General features: G+C 47.3%; 1 protein-coding gene across 31 annotated transcripts in view; it reads left to right on the top strand.

The window, feature by feature from the left end:
- Positions 1–20,028, top strand: part of CNIH3 (cornichon family AMPA receptor auxiliary protein 3) — a 153,991-nt gene that overhangs the window by 26,092 nt on the left and 107,871 nt on the right. For 5 of the 31 annotated variants that reach the window (XM_061382351.1, XM_061382336.1, XM_061382332.1 and 2 more), the window contains exon 2: positions 11,264–12,016. The exons of 22 other annotated variants lie outside the window; for them this stretch is intronic. Coding sequence is in view for 3 of the 9 variants with exons in the window: in XM_061382332.1 (XP_061238316.1) it covers positions 11,981–12,016 (36 nt within the window). In the remaining 6 variants the exon portion in view is untranslated. 4 more of the 31 variants (XM_061382340.1, XM_061382350.1, XM_061382354.1 and 1 more) reach the window with 2 other exon arrangements.

Here is a 20,028-nt window from a genome sequence, read left to right on the forward strand (position 1 = left end):
GGGGATATATATATTTATATATGTGTGGCTGATTCACTTTATTGTACAGCAGAAACTAACACAACATTATAAAGCAACTGTACCCCAATTTAAAAAAAAGATCTTACCCTTTGAAGAAAAGAGAAAGCCTGTGGCTCTGGTGACTGTGGTGGCCGGCCTAGAGAGCAGGGCCTGGGCCACAACCGGGTGGCGCTCTGGCTGGGTGCTGTGAGTGCTGGTGAGCTGGCAGCTGCTCCTTCTATTTGCTCCGAGACTTGACCTGGAAGGGATGCACCAGCCAGGTACCGCTGTCACAGAGGTTGGCTTCATCCTTGAGGGGCTGGCCTCTTACTGCAGGCTCGGCACTCCTGTCTGTGTTGGGGCGCTGAGAACAGAACCATCACCGCCTGACCCTGAGGCCATCGTCACAAATAAACAATTCCATCACTCTAGCTGCAGGGCTCGTAAGGGCCTCAGTTACACACAGGCAGATAGAGGGCAGGGACTATCTTCTCTCTTACCTGAGCTTGTGTAGACACTGATTAAGTGTGTGTTGAATTGGATTGGAGATTTCTGTCCAGTCTCCATCATTTAGTTATACCAACCCAGCTTTAGACTCAGGCTGCCTGGTCAAGCTGTTTTCTCTAGTTCTGTCCTGTTGCTACCTTTTGCTCAGCCTTCTCTGTGTTTCCCTGGTTACCTGAGAGAGAAAATGGGATTACACCTAACCCTGCAGTTTCTACTTTGGACTCTCTCTGGCTCCTCTCATTTTTCAAACTGATTAAATTTTTTTATTGTGGTAAGATAAATTGGCCATTTAAAAATCATTTTTAAGTTTACAGTTCAGTTGCATTAAGTCTCTTCATGTGATTGTACAACTGTCACCACTATCCATCTCCAGAATTTCCCATCATTCCACACTGAAACTCCATACCCGTTAAACAGTAACTTCCCATTCCCCCGTCCCCTCAGCCCCTGACAACCACCATTTCACTTTCTGTCTTTAGGAATTTGACTATTCTATGCACCTTATATGGGGCTTTCCTGATGGCTCAGACAGTAAAGAATCTGCCTGTAATGTAGGAGACGCGGGTTTGATCCCTGCGTCAGGAAGATCCCTTGGAGGAGGGCATGGCAACCCACCCCAGTATTCTTGCCTGCATAATCCCATGGACAGAGGAGCCTGGTGGAATATGGTCCATAGGGTTGCAAAGAGTCAGCTCTGACTGAAGCGGCTTAGCACATGTACCTTATATAAGTGGAGTCACATAGTATTTGTCCTTCTGTGTCGGCTTATTTCACTTAGTGTAACATCCTCAATGTTCATCCATGTTGAAGAAGGTGACTGCAATTCATTACTTTTTTTTTTTTTAATTCTTTTTTTTTTTTAAATTAATTACTTTTTAAGGTGGAAGATATTCCAGTGTATGTGTATACCACATTTTGTATATACATTCATCTGTTGGTTCCACCTTTTGGCTGTTATTGTGAATAGTGTTGCTGTGAACATGGGTGTGCAAATATCTCTTTGATACCCTGTTTTTCATTTTTGGTGTATGCTTTATTGACTATGCCAAAGCCTTTGACTGTGTGGATCACAATAAACTGGAAAATTCTGAAAGAGATGGGAATACCAGATCACCTGACCTGCCTCTTGAGAAACCTGTATGCAGGTCAGGAAGCAACAGTTAGAACTGGACATGGAACAACAGACTGGTTCCAAATAGGAAAAGGAGTACATCAAGGCTCTATATTGTCACCCTGCTTATTTAACTTATATGCAGAGTACATCATGAGATATGCTGGGCTAGAGGAAGCACAAGCTGAAATCAAGATTGCCAGGAAGAATATCAATAACCTCAGATATGGATGACACCACCCTTATGGCAGAAAGTGAAGAGGAACTAAAAAGCCTCTTGATGAAAGTGAAAGAGGAAAGTGAAAAAGTTGGCTTAAAGCTCAACATTCAGAAAACGAAGATCATGGCATCTGGTCCCATCATTTCCTGGCAAATAGATGGGGAAACAGTATAAACAGTGGCTGACTTTATTTTTGGGGGCTCCAAAATCACTGCAGATGGTGATTGTAGCCATGAAATTAAAAGATGGTTACTCCCTGGAAGGAAAGTTATGACAGCATATTAAAAAGCAGAGACATTACTTTGTCAAAAAAGGTCTGTCTAGTCAAGGCTATGGTTTTTTCAGTGGTCATGTATTAATGTGAGAGTTGGACTGTGAAGAAAGCTGAGCGTAGAAGAATTGATGCTTTTGAACTGTGGTGTTGGAGAAGACTCATGAGAGTCCCTTGGACTGCAAGGAGAACCAACCAGTCCATCCTAAAGGAGATCAGTCCTGGGTTGTTGAGGTCCTTTAATGGACTGGAACCTGGTGGTCTGGAGTCAACGATAAGACAGTAAAGGAGAGAAAGAGGCTGATATTCCTTGGTTTATGCAGAAAGCCAATGAAGCCCCTGGTACGGGGCTTGCTCTGTTCACGGCGCCCTCTCAATGGGGTAAAGGTGCAGAGCGCCTTCTCAAGAGGGTCTTAGAAGCCTGGGCAGGAAAGTGAACTCAGAGGGCCTCTGCGCTCCAAAGAAATAGCCTGAGAGAGAGAGAGAGAGAAAGAAAGAGAAAGAAAGAGAAAGAAAGACACAGGGACCAGAGCTCTGATGGAGCAAAGGTGTTTTATTCAACATTGTGTAGATATTTATACTGTCTTACAAGATAGCTATTTTTAGAAGAGATAAAATCAAAACTTACAAGTTATCAAGAAAACATGAGGTCATCCATATGAAAGAGAGAGTTGTAAATAACCACTTTTACCATATGGTTCATAAAAAGGAAGAGGGTACTTATCACTGTATAGAAAAACTAACGAAGGAAATGCCTGGATTCCTCAGTCCTGGGAGAGGCTTGCCTCTCCTCTTAATTCCTGAATATTCAGATCCAAATATTCAGATCCAATTCAGATCCAAAACAGCACACAGGAAGCCTCCTGTTAAATGCTTCCTGACACTGGGTGTTCATTGGAAGGACTGATATTGAAGCTGAAACTCCAGTACTTTGGCCACCTAATGCAAAGAGCTGACTCATTTGAAAAGACCCTGGTGCTGGGAAAGATAGATTGAGGGCAGGAGGAGAAGGGGATGACAGGATAAAATGGTTGGATGGCATCACCGACTCAATAGACATGGGTTTGGGTGGACTCAGGGAGTTGGTGATGGACAGGGAGGCCTAGCGTGCTGCGGTTCATGGGGTTGCAAAGAGTTGGACATGACTGAGCGACTGAACTGAACTGATCCCACAAGTGTGTTTAAAAGCAGAGACATTACTCTGTGATCAGAGGTCCATATAATCAAGGTTAAGGTCTTCCCAGTGGTCAACATGCAGTTGTGAGAGTTGGACCGTAAAGAAGGCAGAGTGCCAAGGAATTGATGCCTTCAAACTGTGGTGCTGGGGAAGACTCCTGAGAGTCCCTTCGACAGCGAGGAGATCAAGCCAATCAATCTTAAAGGAAATCGACCCTGAATATTCATTTGGAAGGACTGATGCTGAAGTTGAAGCTCCAGTATTTTGGTCACATGACGAGAAGTGCTGACTCATTGGAAAAGACCCTGATGCTGGGAAAGATTGAAGGCAGGAGGAGAGGGTGTCAGAGGATGAAACAGCTGGATGGTGTCACTGATGCAATAGACACGAACTTAGGCAAACTCTGGGAGATGGTGAGGGACAGGGAGGCCTGGCATGCTGCAGTCCATGGGGTTGCAGAATTGGACACAACTGGGTGACTGAACAATAACCCACAAGAGGAAATGCAGGAACTTTTTCAACCAGGAACTTCCGGTCCTCAGTCTTTTCGGCACCAGTTCTGCCTTTTCTTGACTCTCTGGCCCCTGTCTGTTGCTGCTGTCCTCCTTGCTCTAGGATGGACCAACAGCAGTGCCCCAAACATCCTGGGTTTATTTGCTTGCTTAAAAATCTGGTCTGTTTTGCTACATTACTCTGGAATCCTCAAGTCTTCTAGGTGAATAAAATAGTTGCAGAATCTTTCTTCAAGCCTTAGCATGGAGTCCTAGTTGAACCTTACTGAGAAGTCGTAAATGCTCCTTAAACAGATTTTACCGGATCTTGGGTTTTGCTGTCGCCCCATGACCACAGCCATTTCTTCCAAAGGATTTCATCAGGAAGAGCTAGCAGTGTGTTCTGAGACTTTCAGCCTAGATGTGTGAGGACTGAGAAATGTACCTGATGTTGAGAACAAAGGGATCTTGTGCAAAAATTTTTTGTTGTTCATTTAAACCTTTGCATTTCTGCTCATAAATCTATGGGAAGCCCAAAGGCCCAGCACTTCTTTTGGTGGCTGCCAGGGAGAGGAACCAGGCAACTTTACCTGGGCCGAAGACTCAAGTTCAATTTTACCCCTAAACTGGGGACTGCTGGGTCATGGAAATGAAGAGGTTTTAGCTCACTGGAAGACAGTTTGGGGGATGACTCAATTTCCTAGTTTCTTTAAGTTGTCTTGGGTCACAGAAGTGGTTTTAAAAAGCAAACCAGACTTATAAAAATGTAATACACAGACACACACCCACTTGTGCGCATGTGCATAAAGTTACCACCACAACAAAAACTCTCCACAGCAATGCAGATCCCACCTTTTCTTGGCCATAAATTTGGGGAGGATGGAATTTGCTTTCCTCTGTCTCTCTGGGGGTAAGGGTGGCTGCGGGTGGTGGGCATCCCTGTGTGTCCACTTGCAGTCCCCACAGTTGGGGTGGAATGCCTTAGTGGGAGCTGTTAACCACACATCCACACACAACCGGTGACTGCTGCTTACCACCCAGAGGCTCGGGCTCAAAGGCTCCCATGCCTGTTTGCATGGTCTGCTCTTGAGTACGTACAGCACCTGGGACTGCCTGTGGGGTGAGGTCCAACTTCTGTGATGCCATCTGGCTGGCTGGAGCCATGACCTCTGGCCCTTTTCAGTGTCTGTAAATACCATAGACAGGTACTCTGGACATGTTTCCACCTGAATGACACACCCACTTCCTTCCTCTGGACTTCCATTTCCTTCCTTCTTTCCTCCTGGAGAGGGAGACACTGCAGGCCAGGCAACTATGAGTCCAGGGTTCACCCCTCGCCCACCCTCATTCCTCAGCTTCCCCATTCACATCCTTTTCAGGTTTTGGCTTCCCATTTATATTGGGGGTTCAGACCGTAAAGAATCTGCCTGCAGTGCAGGAGATCTGGATTCAATCCCTGGGTTGGAATCCCCTGTGAAGGGAATGGCAACTCACTCCAGTATTCTTGCCTGGAGAATCCCATGGACAAAGGAGCCTGGTGGGCTGTAGTCCATGGGGTCGCAAAGACTTGGATGTGACTGAGTGACTGACACTTTCACTTTCACCCTCCCTGGCCTGGCACTTGGAGCTCAGCCCCTGGACTGCCCGGGTTGCTCTGGGCTGGCTGGAGCCTGTGGTGGTTGGCGAGTCCCTGGCATTAGGGATCCAGGCCTTGATGGCTCTGTCTCCCTCCTTCCTTCTTCCCTTTCTCTGCAGCTTCCTTCTATTCCTTTTCCTTTGCATAGATCTTACTCTGCCAGAGCCCGCACAGTATTTCTTAGCTCAGCTGGAAGGCCTGAGTGCTGGGATGTTAGCTGACACCACCTCCCTCCCCCAGGGCATCTAGAACTGTGGGCTGATATTTCCAGAACATTAGCTTTAGGTATCTTTTCTGTTTTTGTGTTCACATGGTCCATTTTGACGATGGGATATAGCTCTCCTGCTGGGGAAAAATGCAGGGGAGGAGAGCAGAGTCTTGGAGCTGACTTCCTTTTCTTTTTTTTCCTTATTGGTAACTGATTCATGAACCCTAAAAAAAGAGTTGATAACAACATAGCCAGCTAGCAATAGCAGCCCAGATGGTCCCCTATATAATAGAGGCATTTGTATCCTGGATAAAAAAAATATATTGAAATGTGTTCTGCAAATCTTACTGAGAAAAGGAATTAGCAGCAACTGCATTCAGGTATTGTGGGTATGAAACTAGCCAAATGATTCTAGTTTTCCAGAATGCAGAGATTAAGGAATGGGAACTGGGAAGTGGAAGGCTCAGATATGGAGACTCAGTGGGGGAAGATGGGTTTGAGGGCATGGCACTGCTCTGGCTGTCGGCCTGAGGTAGCCCACCCTCGGGTTTGTCGGGGGGATCCGATCTGATCATGTGTGTGTGGACTTGGAGCTGCATGTCCGGATTTATGTCCACCTCCCACCTGGGAGGCTTCAGAGCAGCTGTAGGCAGACCAGGGCCAAAGAGAACAAGTATGCTCCAACTGTCTCTAAATTCTACGTGGACTGGATACACAAATGATGCTTCCCTTGTTCCATAGGCCCAGTGAATCCCCTAGGCCTGCCTGAAATATTTTTTTCTTATAAGTATTTATTGAATCTGTTCCAGTATTGCTTCTGTTGTTTATGTTTTGGTTTCTTGCCCCTGAGGATATGGAAACTTAGCTCCCCAACCAAGGATTGAAGCTGTACCCCTGCATCTGAAGGCAGAGTCTTAATTAACCACTGGACCTCCAGTGAAGTCCTGGGCCTGAGATCTCTATGGAAGTTTTATTCTTATCAGATATCCTAAGCAGGCCATCGGGTGGGGCTTGGAGATCTTTGAGAGGCATTCTGAACTGTGGTGGCGTCAAGGCTACCTTGGAGGATGAGGGGTGGGGGGAGGGCATCCGTAACCGTCAGTGAGTGGGAGTGTGTGAGGGGTGGTGGCTGAGGAGGGCCGGCCTCTTACTGCACGTGGAGTTGCTGTCTGGAGTTGGGAACCGGGGCCAGATGCCGAGGAACCTAAAGCCACTTCATCATTAGCAGACCGTGACTTCTTTGGGATAATTTTTCTTGGAGGTTCTGGAGAGTGATGAGGAAATTGAACTGAAGCCAACCAAGCATATGTGCTGACTGGAGAAAAATGACTGGAGAAAAATGTGTCTGGGCTTGACATCCTTTTCTCTCACTGGTTGGCAGTTTTAGAACCGTAAAGCCTGCCCTAGAAAGGGGCTGGTGGCTAATGGGGCTGAAGCTGCTGCTGAGTGGAGCTCTCAGCAAGCTGCTCTGGGCTTTAGAAAAGTCCCCGCATCTCCCCAGGCCTCTTGTTTTTCTGTGTGTAAAATGAAGATGCTGAGTAAAGTGATCTCTGTCTAGCCTCCTATCCAGCTCCAGAATTCTGTGGTTCTTCCATTGCCTGATTCATGCATCTCATCTCGTCTGAGCAAGCACATACTTGCCACGTGCATCTTGTATTTCTCTTCTTTTTCTCTTGTCATGGTTTTTCTTTTCCGGTGGCCTTCCTGGGCATTCAGTGTCAGATTTCTATGGAGGGAATAATTAGTTAAGGTTCTTAGATATCAGGGCTGCTGCTGCTGCTAAGTCACTTCAGTCGTGTCCGACTCTGTGCGACCCCATAGAGGGCAGCCCACCAGGCTCCTCGGTCCATGGGATTTTCCAGGCAAGAATACTGGAGTGGGTTGCCATTGCCTTCTCTGAGATATCAGGGCAGTCCCCCTTAATCAAAGAAATAACTTATGGAAATGGAATTGGAATTCTCGTAGGATGGACAGAAAGCCTTCAAAACTAGATTTGAAGCAATAAGATAACTTCGATTTTGATCACTGCCCATCTTTTTTCTGTCCCCGATACTCCCAAGGATGGAGAGGGTTATAGACTGAGTCTGGGTCGGTGCCCCTGTGGGCTGTAGTGGTGAGTAGAAGTAACACAGGGATCTCCCAGCCTCCCCAGTAGAAGGACAGGCACCTGGGTTTACCCTCCCACCTGGACTCTGCAAAAGGTGTGTGTGTGTTTTAGTTGCTCTGTCATGTCCAACTCTTTGTGACCTCATGGACTGTAGCCCGACAGGTTCCTTTGTCCATGGAATTTACTAGGCAAGAATACCGGAGTGGGTTGCCATTCCCTTCTCTAGGGGTTTTCCTGACCCAGGGATTAAACCTGGGTCTTCTACATTGCATGCAGATTCTTTACCTCTGAGCCATCAGGGCTCTGCATCAAAGAGAGAGGTAATTCTCCAGAGGAAATCAGACTGGTGTAGATAAGGGGGTATGAATGTTGAGTGACCAAAGAAGTGACTGATGGTCACTACTTGAGCCCTTCAGTTTAACTGTCACCTCCCCTGTAATCAGAGAAAGCAACATTTTCTCTAAAGTGAAGGTTAACTTGTTGCCATAGGCCCCTGTGATATGTTATCCTAAGTGAGCTGCCGAAAAAGATCTTATTTATCTTCATTCCAGCCTGATGAGGAGCTGCTGTGCGCTGGCCAGGAGGATGGACTTACTAGACTTGTGGTCCTGAGTGTGTTTCCCTGACTTGGGTAATGACCGCCCACTGCCTCTTAATAAAGTCTCCATTGTCTCACTGTTAAAACATTGGAGGCAAGGTGATGGAGCCTGCAGCTTTCACAGAGACCATTTGGATGAGGACTTAGCAGGAATTTAACAAAGCACATGCTCTAGAAGGAGGAACAGCAACTGTGTGAAGGAAGACTTCCCTGGTGGTCCAGTGGTTGAGAATCCACCTTCCAGTGCAGGGGACGCAGGGCCGATTCTTGCTTGGGGAACCAAGGTCCCACTTGCTGCGGGGCAACTAAGCCCTCGTGTCTTAGCTAGAGAGCCCAAATGCTGCAAAATAAAGAGTCCATGAGCTCTGGAGCCTGCGTGCCATGGCCGAAGAGAAGCCTGCACTCTGCAATGAGGATCCCAAGTGCCTCAACTAAGACCCAACTCAGCCGAACAGAAACATAATAATAAAAAAATAAAAACAAAAGTGATGTCTTGCCAGTTTGGTGTCTTCCAGGCTGTTTAGCCCCAAATTCTAGAGCATACATGGTAGAGTGAAGCCCAGCTATTCCTTTTCCTCTTGGGAAAGCAAACCCTTCCCCTCAAATGCCTTCCTCTTTCTGAAAGCCCCCCACGGCCCCCTATCTAGACTGGGCTGAGCAGATGTGTTCAATTACCATTCCCTGCTCCATACAGAGCCAGGACAGGACCCCCTCCCAAGCCCTGTGTGAACCACTTAATATGCCCCCCTCTGCATTCCTACCAGGAGTCACTCTCTTACAATTAGCAAAGTTGGCAACTTCCACCACTCTACAGAGTAAGTTATTTTGCTCTGTAAATGAGAGGCAGCATCAGTTGTCTCCCGAGGGGAGAGGTGATATTATGGCTCAGAGCTGAGTTGTGTGCTGGCACCTCTGTTAAAATTAGCTGCTCCGCTGTTTCAGGGTTGTCGTGAAGGAACTGATGAAGTTTGATGTGGCAGGATTATTAAAGCCAAGGGAGAAATGATTCTAGGACCAGCATGGTGTTTTCAAGAGGTCAGTCCCACTGAGCTGTGGGAGGCAAGTGAAGTGCTGGGCCTGGGGCGGGGACATTGATCTTGGAGAGGAGACGCTGGCAGGACCACACGGAGAATTTGATTGCTGGAGCTGCTTTTTAGTCCATGTTTTCCCTTAATTTTTCAGTTTTTCCTTTGTTATATCAAAACTCCGAGTGAAATATCTTTTTGTTAAAATGCTTTTCTTAAAGATTTTTTTTCCGATGTGGACCATTTTAAAAGTCATTATTAAATTTGTTACAGTCTCATTTCTGTTTTGGTTTTTTGGCTGCAAGGCATGTGGAATCTTTGCTTCCCAGTCGGGGATCTAACCCACCCCTGCTGCATTGGAAGGTGAGGTCTTAACTACTGGACTGCCAGGGACGTCCCTCAAGGAGAATATCTTATTTAAGAAAAAAAAAAAAAAAAAAAAGTGGAAACCTGAGCCAGTAAAGAGTCTGGAGTCCAGGCTCAGCCAGTTGTTGCTGCTGCTGCTGCTGCTAAGTCACTTCAGTCATGTCCCACTCTTAGCGACCCCATGGACTGCAGCCCACCAGGCTCCTCCATCCATGGGATTTTCCAGGCAAGAGTACTGGAGTGGGGTGCCATTGCCTTCTCCGCAGCCAGTTGTTAGGAAGAGTCAATTGCTATGCATTGGCCCTCGCTGCCCTCTACCTTGCTTCGTCTGGAAATGAGGCAGAGTAGGTTGGGTTTCATTTACAGTTTGCTGGTTTGTTTTCTATTTGACTTACATTGATGACAAGGGATGGAGCCACATACTCGGACAGGCCTGGAATCCCCACACCTAAAGGCACCTAAGATCATCTGGTCTGTCTGTACGTTTGGAATGAGGTGCTTTAATGTGGAGAGGTGAGGTCATGGCCAAGCCCAAAGCATACATCTAGATTTCCCAGTTCCCCAGCCGGTTCTTCCTCCAGTCCAGGGGGATTTGATCATGCAAACCTGTCCTGTTTTTATCACAACTGAAATAGAGAATAACAGTGTGTCTCCTTGACCTTCCGGAGAAGGCAATGACACCCCACTCTAGTACTCTTGCCTGTAAAATCCCATGGACGGAGGAGCCTGGTGGGCTGCAGTCCACGGGGTCGCATAGAGTTGGACACGACTGAAGCGACTTAGCAGCAGCAGCCTTGACCTTCACAGCTGTGCAGACTAAATCTTCATTCTTCCCCCACAACTTATTATCAGATTTTATGATGTTTGGTTGTTTTCAAGGTGGGCTAAAGAGAACACTGGTAACTGAATTAAGAAAAGAGGGACACGTGATATTTTGTCAGTCCCCATATTTAAGATATTGTGTAGCTCTGGGAAGATGTGAGTTAGAGGGTTGTTTTAAATTTTTTCATTTACTAAAATTACTTTAGGGACTTCCCAAGTGGTCCAGTGGCTAAGACTCTGTGCTCCTAATGCAGGGAGCCGGGGTTCCATCCCTGGTCTGGGAACTAGATCCCACATCTAAAATATCTCACGCTCTGCAGCAAAGATGGACGACCTCACATGCACAACCAAGACCCAACACAGGCAAATGAATAAGTGAATAAATAATTAAAAAAGAAAATGAAATACTCTGGGGCTTCCCCAGTGACTCAGATGGTTAAGAATCTGCCTGCAATCCCTGGGTTGGGAGGATCTCCTGGAGAAGGGAATGACTACCCACTCCAGTTTTCTTGCCTGGAGAAATCCATGGACAGAGAAGCCTGGAAGCTATAGTCCATGGGGTTGTGAAGAGTCAGACATATTTTTTAAATAAAATAAAAATTAAAAAAATATTTAAAAAATTATGTTAAGAGGTGTCTTTTCCCCTTGTGGCCAGAGGCTTATTTCTGTCTATGAGGCCCAGCCTCATATATATTGTCATCCTGTTTATTTAACTTATATGCAGAGTACATCATGAGAAATGCTGGACTGGATGAAGCACAAGCTGGAATCAAGATTGACAGGAGAAACATCAATAACAAGATATGCAGTTGACACCACCCTTGTGGAAGGAAGCAAAGAAGAACTAAAGAGCCTCTTGATGAAAGTGAAAGAGAAGAGTGAAAAAGTTGGTTTAAAATTCAACATTCAGAAAACTAAGATCATGGCATCTGGTCCCATCACTTCATGGCAAATAGATGGGGAAACAATGGAAACAGTGACAGACTTTATTTTTGGGCTCCAAAATCACTGCAGATGGTGACTGCAGCCATGAAATTAAAAGACACTTGCTCCCTGGAGGAAAAGCTATGACCAACCTAGACAGCATATTGAAAAGCAGAGACATTACTTTGCCAACAAAGGTCTGTCTAGTCAAAACTTTGGTTTTTCCAGTAGTCATGTATGGGTGTGAGAGTTGGACTATAAAGAAAGCTGAGCACTGAAGAATTGATGCTTTTGAAGCATCAGTTGGTGGTGCTGGAGAAGACTTTTGAGAGCCCCTTGGACAGCAAGGAGATCCAATCAGTCCAATCTAAAGGAAATCAGTCCTGAATATTCATTGGAAGGACTGATGCTGAAGCTGAAACTCCAATACTTTGGCCACCTCATGCAAAAAGCTGACTCATTGGAAAAGACCCTGGTGCTGGGAAAGACTGAAAGCAGGAGAAAGGAATGACAGAGGATGAGATGGTTGGATGGCATCACCGACTCAATGGAAGTGAGTTTGAGTAAGTTCCGGAAGTTGATGGTGGACAGGGAAGCCTGGTGTGCTGCAGTCCATGGGGTCTCAATGAGTCAGACACAACTGAGTGACTGAACTGAACTGAACTGAACAAGGCCCAGCCGCACGTGTCATCCTGATTTAGCATCTGATTCATAATGTGTGCTGTGCCTGGTGCCTCTCCCCAAGCCACCTGACATGTCAGTTCATCACTCTTTGCGTTGTAGTCTCTTTAGTCATCACACAGGGGAGTCTTTTCTTCTTCATGGTGTCGTGAGTTGGGATCACTTTTTCTCCAGCTTTCATGCGAGACATCTTGGTCATACATTCTCAGGGTTTTGTTTAGCTCCCGTCCCTCCCTTGCCTTGAGAAGGTCTTTGTAAACCATCAGTGAAGCCACACCCTTCCTCCCTTCCTCTGAGTCAGTATTAAATTAAAGGACAGTATTAAAGGACACAAAGTCCTGAGCACGGTGATGGCTGGCTTGCTGGTTACACTGTGACTGTGTGACCACCACCCTCCCAGCTGGGTGTGGACAACGCTGTGGTGGTGTGTTTTGGGGTGAGGGTGGGCCCTCTGAGACCCTTTGCTGTCCTAGATTTTCAGTTGATCCCTTTGGTCAGCAGCACGTGTGACCCCTGCCTTTCAGAGGACAAATTGGATTGCTTGTGATTATCAGTGCTTTTCAAAGGGATGAATAAGAAGGACATACAAAGCAAGTGGTACTTCCTGTTTAGTGTTATATCTCTGGGCTTCCCTGGTAGCTCAGCTACCTGCAATCAGCTACAAGAATCCACCTGTAATGCGCGAGTCCCGGGTTTGATCCCTGGGTTGGGAAGGTCCCATGGAGAAGGGAATGGCAACCCACTCCAGTATTCTTGCCTGGAGATTTCCATGACAGAGGAGCCTGGTGGGCTACAGTCCATGGGGTCACAAAGAATCAGACATGACTGTGTGACTTTCACTTCACTTCATAGTGTCTCCAAGATAGAAACCCTGTTTTCAGAGTGAGATGGGGAGACTGCTTTGCAGCCATGTCTGGGGAGGGGGTGCCAACATGATGATGGATGAGGAGGGCCTGATCTCCATCTTAGACCCAGGACTCATGAGTGTAGGCTCTGCTTCATGAGGCTTTACAGTCAGTCTGGGTGATGCTGAACCACCTGGAAGAGGAAGGGCGGTGTCTGCAGAGGATGTTGAACAGTTGAAAGGCGCAGGGAGATGCTGAAGGGGCAGAGGAAGGTGATGGGGCTTCAGCCTGGCCCCTGCCTCCCGGCTGGACAGGGAGGAAGGGGTCAGCCTTCTGTGGCAAACCCGGTAGGCTCCACCCCCCACCCCTAACTGTGCTTTGCCTACCAGGTGCTCATCCCAACAGTTAGGGGGATTCCCTCCACCTGTTGCGGACCCTTCTTCCCTGTGTCATGTCAGGCCTGACCTTCTGAATCTGGGCTTCAGAACTTGCCTCCTCTTTGCCTTTCCCGACTTCACCAGCCTCGTCTCACTGCTCTGGGCCTCACTTTCCGACTCTGTGAAAGGAGGTGCCTGGACTAGTGCTGCCTACAGATGCCTGACCCTGGGATGTTATTCTCAGCAGCGAGGGGCCAGGACTCGGAAAGCTCCCAGGCGACTTGGACTTTCAGGCAGCATTAGGAAGCTGCAGCAGGCACTGGATGGGATCTCCCTGATGGTCCGTGGCTCTTTTGAGTCTTATTCTAGAAAGATTCCTTTCCAGAGCACCGTGTTAAATAAAGTTAATCACCTTGTCATTCCTTTATTCTCAGTTTGGTCCCACATGTACACTTCTAGTATGTAATCTTTTTTGTTTTTTTGAGGATAATTGCTTTATAAATTGTGTTAGTTTCTGCTGTGCAGCAGTGAGAATCAGCTCTGTGTATACATATATATCCTGCCTCTTGCGTCTCCCTCCCCACACCCCCATTCTACTCCTCTAGGTCACCACAGAGCACTGAGCTGAGCTCACTGTGCTGTGTACCAGCTTCCCATTAGCTATCTGTTTTACACATAGCATGTAATCTTTCTATTTGCAGTTCTATTAATGTTTTCTATAGCTCCATTTTTTCCCTTCTCCAGGAAGTTTCCCAGAATTTGCTTCTTACCTGCTGGTTTCTGTTTTGACTCAGGTTCTCCCTAGGCCCTCCAGGTTGTGTATCTTGTTTCACAACAGAGAACAGCTTTTTCTGTTTTGTTTTTGCTTTATGTTTAAGGATCTACTTGCATTTTCTGCCCCTTATTTATTTTTTATGACTTTTTGGGGTTGTTGTTTTTTGTTTATTTATTTATTTTTCGGCAGTGCCATGTGGCAGGTGGGACCTTAGTTCTCCTACTGGGGATTCCCTGCATTGAAAGTGCAGAGTCTTAACCGCTGGGCTGCCAGGGAAGCCCCAGCCTTGACTGTTTTGATGAGGAGATGTGTTCTCTCAGTTGTTTGGTCTGTGAATTTTCTTTCCCCTGTAACAGAGTGAACTCCTGACTGTTCTCCCCTCTCGGCAAGGGGCCTGATCATCACTATTGATCCTTGACCTCTGTCTTTTATGGGACATTAACAGCACTGCTCTGTTCTCTTCTTGAAGTGGACTTTCAAATACAACAAGCCCCCTTATCTGACACTTTTGTGAGTCAGACATTGGTGGGGTCCACCTATCCCCACCCCTACCCAGTAGCCCCAGGCCCAAGTGGCTTCAATAGGAAAAGGAGTGACATCGGCTGCCTGCTTTGTGGCCTACAGTTTCTTCTCCTTCTTTTTTTAAAAATAATTTATTTATTAATTTTTGGCTGTGGTGGGTCTTCATTGCTGCTTGGACTTTTCTCTGGTTTCACCGAGTAGGGGCTCCTCTTCGTTGCACTGTGCAGGCTTCTCGTTACAGTGGCATCTCTCGTGGAGCACAGGCTCTCAGGTGCTCAGGCTTCAGTACTTGTAGCACATGAGCTCAGTAGTTGCGGCTCCTAGCCTCTATCGCGTGGGGCTCAGTAGTTGTGGCACACGGGCTTAGTTGCTCTGTGGCATGTGGGATCTTCCGGGATCAGGGATGGAACCCGTGTCTCCTGCATTGACACGCAGATTCTTTTTTTTTTTTTTTTTTTATTTTTATTATTATTTTTTTTTTTGACACGCAGATTCTTATCCACTGAGAGGCCTGCAGTTTCTTTTCGCTCTCCACGTGTGTTGAGTGCAGGCTGAACACCTCTGCTTTGTGACAGTGACCTACCTCCCCAGCCTCAGCCCACCTCTCTGGGCTGTGGTTTTTCCTATCAGTAAAGTGAGGCAGTGGGCACGGTGACAGCTGAAGCCCCTTTCAGCTCTTAAGAGAGTGAGCCCCACTCACTGTTCGGCGCCCTTAACAACAGGTGCCTGCAGAAGCGACTGATGAGAGCTGCTTAGAAAAGGCCTTTCTTTGCAAAGGATGTTGGTGTCAAGTCTGTCTGGGGAAGCCACATGTGCACTCTCGTGATTCAGACTCCTGGAGAACCTTTGTGTCTCTTGGTTCCTGTGATCCTCTGAATAATTTATTTACCCCTTAGCATCCCCACTGCCTTTTCCAGCTCTTCTCTGCTCATTAGTGTCTGTGCCCTGAGCGGGCAGGGGCCGGAGGAGCCAGGGAAATGAGGATGAATTGGTGGAGTGGGGGCAGCACTGGGCCCAGGGACAAGAGGTTTGGGTGACGATGGAGGACCTCCTCCACCATCTGCTGGGATGCTCAGGGACCCTGAGTGGTCGTTAACGGGCAGGGCTGTTAGGGGTGGGCTGGAGGCTGCTGCTTGCTATTTCCTAAGCAGCAGATCCAAAGGTGAAGGGAGAAGGAACACTCAATTGTGAAGAGGAGTTGGAGGTGTCACGTTTCCCAAGAAATAGTTGACATTCTGGGAAGATTACACTGAATTGTTGTACTTTGCATGTGCTATATTTGCTTCCTTGATCAGGCAAGTGCAGTTCCCTAGGGCCTCCGAGACTTACCTTCAGTGCAGTTGGGATATGAAGATGCTGCAATTAGAGTCTTCGGGGGCACAGTGTGGTGGTGGCAGAGTCACTGAAGGGGGCAGCCTGGGCTCAGCCTCTTCTGCAGACCCAGGTACCACCCAGAGGCTGCCTGGTACCTGCTACATCGAAAGTGGTTTAGCCCCGCCTGTAGGGTAGGCCTGCAGCACTTTTGAAAGGAAGATAGAGAAGATTCCCTTCCCGGGGAGCATGCCTCCCTGCTCCCCAGTCATTTCTCAGGGCTGTGCCCAACACGACCAGGTACCATCCAAGGGGGAATCCCCCTCCATCGTCCCCAGCTGGGCTCTGGAGTCCTGCTTTTATTTAGTGATGCTGTCTTCTTCCCAGGTACGCTGGGAGAGCTCCTCCTTGCCTCTCCATCCCCCAAGCCTGTGTACAGAGAAGCAAGCCCTTCCGGTACCTCCCAGCCTTTGCTTCCTCTTCCAGCCACCAGCCCAGGACCCCAGTTTGGACCACCAGCCCCGTGACTAATCAGCGTCGTGACATCTGAGTAGAACGTTGCTGAGAGCACGGTTTCCACAGCTGTGGCCTCTGGGCTGGTCTCTGCAGTGGCACATTTCTCAGATGAAGGGCAGCCAGCTGTCAGAGGCCATGGGGCTCTCCCCACAGCACGTCTCCTTTTCCCTCTGTCACTTCTCTTATGTTCCAGCATCTTTCTCACAGGAGGGGGTATTGGCCTGTCCCACCTCCAAATTCGAAGCTGCCATGCCCCCACTTTTCTTTCCCGCCAGTAGTTAATGGAAGATAAATGGATTACATTCGTGAGATTCATGGTGACAGCTAACTCCCCTTCACATCACCTGAGATTAGGACCTTGAGCCCCCCGGTCTAGTCTGCTGTCTTTCCCCTGCTCTGTCTCCTTCTCTGATGATGGTTACTTGATGAGAATGGAACACTGAGTTGTCTTTGTAAAACTGATGAAAGCTATAGGTTCCATTTCTCCGGCATCTTGCAGTCATTCCATGTGGGGTCTCCCTTATAGGCAGAGTAAGTCCCTTACATATGAACCTTCAAGTTGCAAACTTTCAATGATGTGAACATGCATTTGGTTCCAGGAAGGAACCAGAACCTGTGCCATCAACATCAGGCATGGGTGAAATTAACAGCTTGCCCTTGGTCTCCTGTTGCTGACGATCCTTCAGCTCTACCAGCTCCCACCTCTTCTCCCTCCTCAAGTCAGTAACTCTTTTTGCCTGTTCACTTGATGTCAGCCCCTGTATGCCAGCTAATGTACTGTACTACTGGACTTTTCGAGGTACTGTTCAGTTCAGTCACTCAGTCATGTCTGACTCTTTGTGACCCCATGGGCTGCAGGACACCAGGCCTCCCTGTCCATCACCAACTCCTGGAGCTTGCTCAGACTCATGTCCATAGAGTCAGTGATGCCATCCAACTGTCTCACCCTCTGTCGTCCCCTTCTCTTCCGGCCTTCAAGGTACTTCAAGGTACTGTACTGTACTGTAAGATTAAAATGTTTTATTTTTTGTTTGTTTTTGATGTTTGTGTGAAAAGTATTATAAACCTGTTACAGTACAGTAGTATGTAGTTGATTGTGTTAGTTGGCTACCTAGGCTAGCTTTGTTGGACATATGAACAAACCTGACTGTTCTCAAAACAGAACTTGTTTATATGTAGGTGACTTACTCATATTCTTATATTCTCAAATTTGAGTGTGCATGTGAGTCACCAGGAAATGTTCATGAAGTTCAGATTAATTCCTGCCCTTGGGGATTCTGGTTTGGGTGGGAGGACTGATCATGCTCAGTTTGGGTATAAGGATTTGCTAGAAAATGAGCTTTTACCTGGATTGCTGTTCTCTTCAAGGATGGGAGGATATTCGCTGTGATGATGAGCTAATATTGATTAAGTACTTAGTCCACCAGGCAGCATCCTAACTGTAGCGACTCATTTAATCCCCACAGGGTCCTCTTGTGCAGATCCTGTTGTTAGTTCTATTTTTAGATGAGGAAATGGAGGCACAAAAACCTTGCCTGTGGTCACACAGGTAATACGCCAAGCCAGTAGGGATTCCAGGCAGTCTGACCCCGGAATATGGCTCCTTCTCATGTGCTACCCCACCTCTCTGCTGTACCTTTTGGGTAACTATGCCAAACTCTCTGTGTTCTGTAGGGAGAGATTTTTTTTTTTTTTTAAAGAAAATGATTGGTATTTCTGAGGAAGATCCCCTGGAGAAGGAAATGGCAACCTGCTCCAGTATTTTTACCTGGGAAATCTCATGGACAGGGGAGCCTGGTGGGCTACATGTCCTGTTCTAGCAAAAGACTCAGATGTGACATAGCAACTATACAACAACAGCATAGTCCTAGAACTGTATGTACGTGTGAGTATCTCTGATGAAAGAAAATGCAGAGGTGGTTAGGTTATCCGTCTTGAGATAGAAAGCCTGAGCCCTACTCAGTACTCTGTAATGACCTATGTGGGAAGAGAATCTAAAAAAAGTAGATGTGTATGCATATGTGTAGCTGATTTACTTTGTTGTACACTTGAAACTAACACAACATTGTAAATCAACTATAATCCAATTAAAAAAAAAAAAGAAAAACCTGAGCCTATGAGGTTAGAGGTGGGCAGAAGGAGTAGTCAGGACAGTGTGAGCAGATTCTACTCTGCGCTCTCTCTCGAGAGCTCTTGTCAATACAGCTGGACGTAAAAGTCAAGATGCAGGGCCCCCAAAGGGTTCCTATTTTTGCCAGTGTCAGCCAGCTGCCACCTGGCAGCTTGGACCAGTCTGTAGGCCTTTTGTGGTCTTGGTGGCTGTAAGGCTGGCGTTTGGAGAGTGTGCATTTTGGTTTTAGCTTTTATATTCCTTTCCTTAAATGCATATAGTCCTTCCACAATCATCAAGTACCTACCAAGAGTCCTGGGCCTCAGGAATATAGGGAGGAAGAAAATACAGCCTGCCCTGAAGGAGGTAGCAGTCTCTTGGAGAAGACATACATAATAGGAACAGTAGCACTCCAGGGCGCTGGTTGCTGCCTCCACAGGGAATCTTATTTGCAGTGTCTCTGGGACACTGGTTCCAGCCACATCTACATGGAGCTCATTCACACTTAAGGAAACTGGAGAAGATGCAGAAAGATGTTAAATATAACCACACTGGGCCTGCCTTGGGCCCTGCAGGCCCATCAGCTTGCCAGGAGTGATCCAGGCAGGACAGTGAGTCCAGGAGGCAGGACCAGGTGAGGCAGGAGGCCAGGCGGCCTCCCTTCTGTGATCCCCAATGTTGGGGGCACCTGGGATGAGAATCCAGCCCAGATTAGCAGCTCCAGGGTTTCCGTAGCTGGAAGGTGGGTACTGGTGCAACCCTGGTGAATGCTGCTGGGGCCTTTGGTCTGGGTTGAAGGCTGAGTGACTCTGGGGGTCTCTTCGACTGGACTTTCTTCATGAATGTGGGGCCGATTCTGCCTTGCAGGCTCTCAACATGTGCTTGGTGACTGAATGTGTAGAAGAGACTGTAAATATCTCTACTGGATAATTTCACATCCAGCGTGGCAGCTATGGAGATGGATTACAGCCTATCAGAGAGAGTGGGGTTGGACCAAATGATGTCTAGGGAACCTCTTGACTCCAACATGCTGCCTGGCACACAGCAGCATGTGTCTGTTGAAACAAATTCTACAGTTTCTGGAAGAAAAAAAGCATCCACATAACCCTTCCCCACTTATCATTGTTCTCATCCATTTTTCATTAAATTTCTCCTGGCTGCTGCAGGTGGATGACTATCCTTTACGCTGAAGACACCTGACTGTTCAAAACAGCCTTGCCTTCAATTTGAAACCCATGTTTTTTCTCTGAAATGCTGTAATGCCTATCCACTGCCACTAGAGGGCTGAGGTTTTTCCAGAGCAGCCTCCAGTTCAAAGGTTTGCCTACTGGGAAATCTGGACCGTGGGCAAAGACCCTGATGTTGGGAAAGATGGGAAAGATAGAAGACAGGAGGGGACGGGAATGACAGAGGACGAGATGGTTGTAT

This window comes from Bos javanicus, chromosome 16 (genome assembly GCF_032452875.1).
Source record: "Bos javanicus breed banteng chromosome 16, ARS-OSU_banteng_1.0, whole genome shotgun sequence".
Lineage (NCBI taxonomy): Eukaryota > Metazoa > Chordata > Mammalia > Artiodactyla > Bovidae > Bos > Bos javanicus.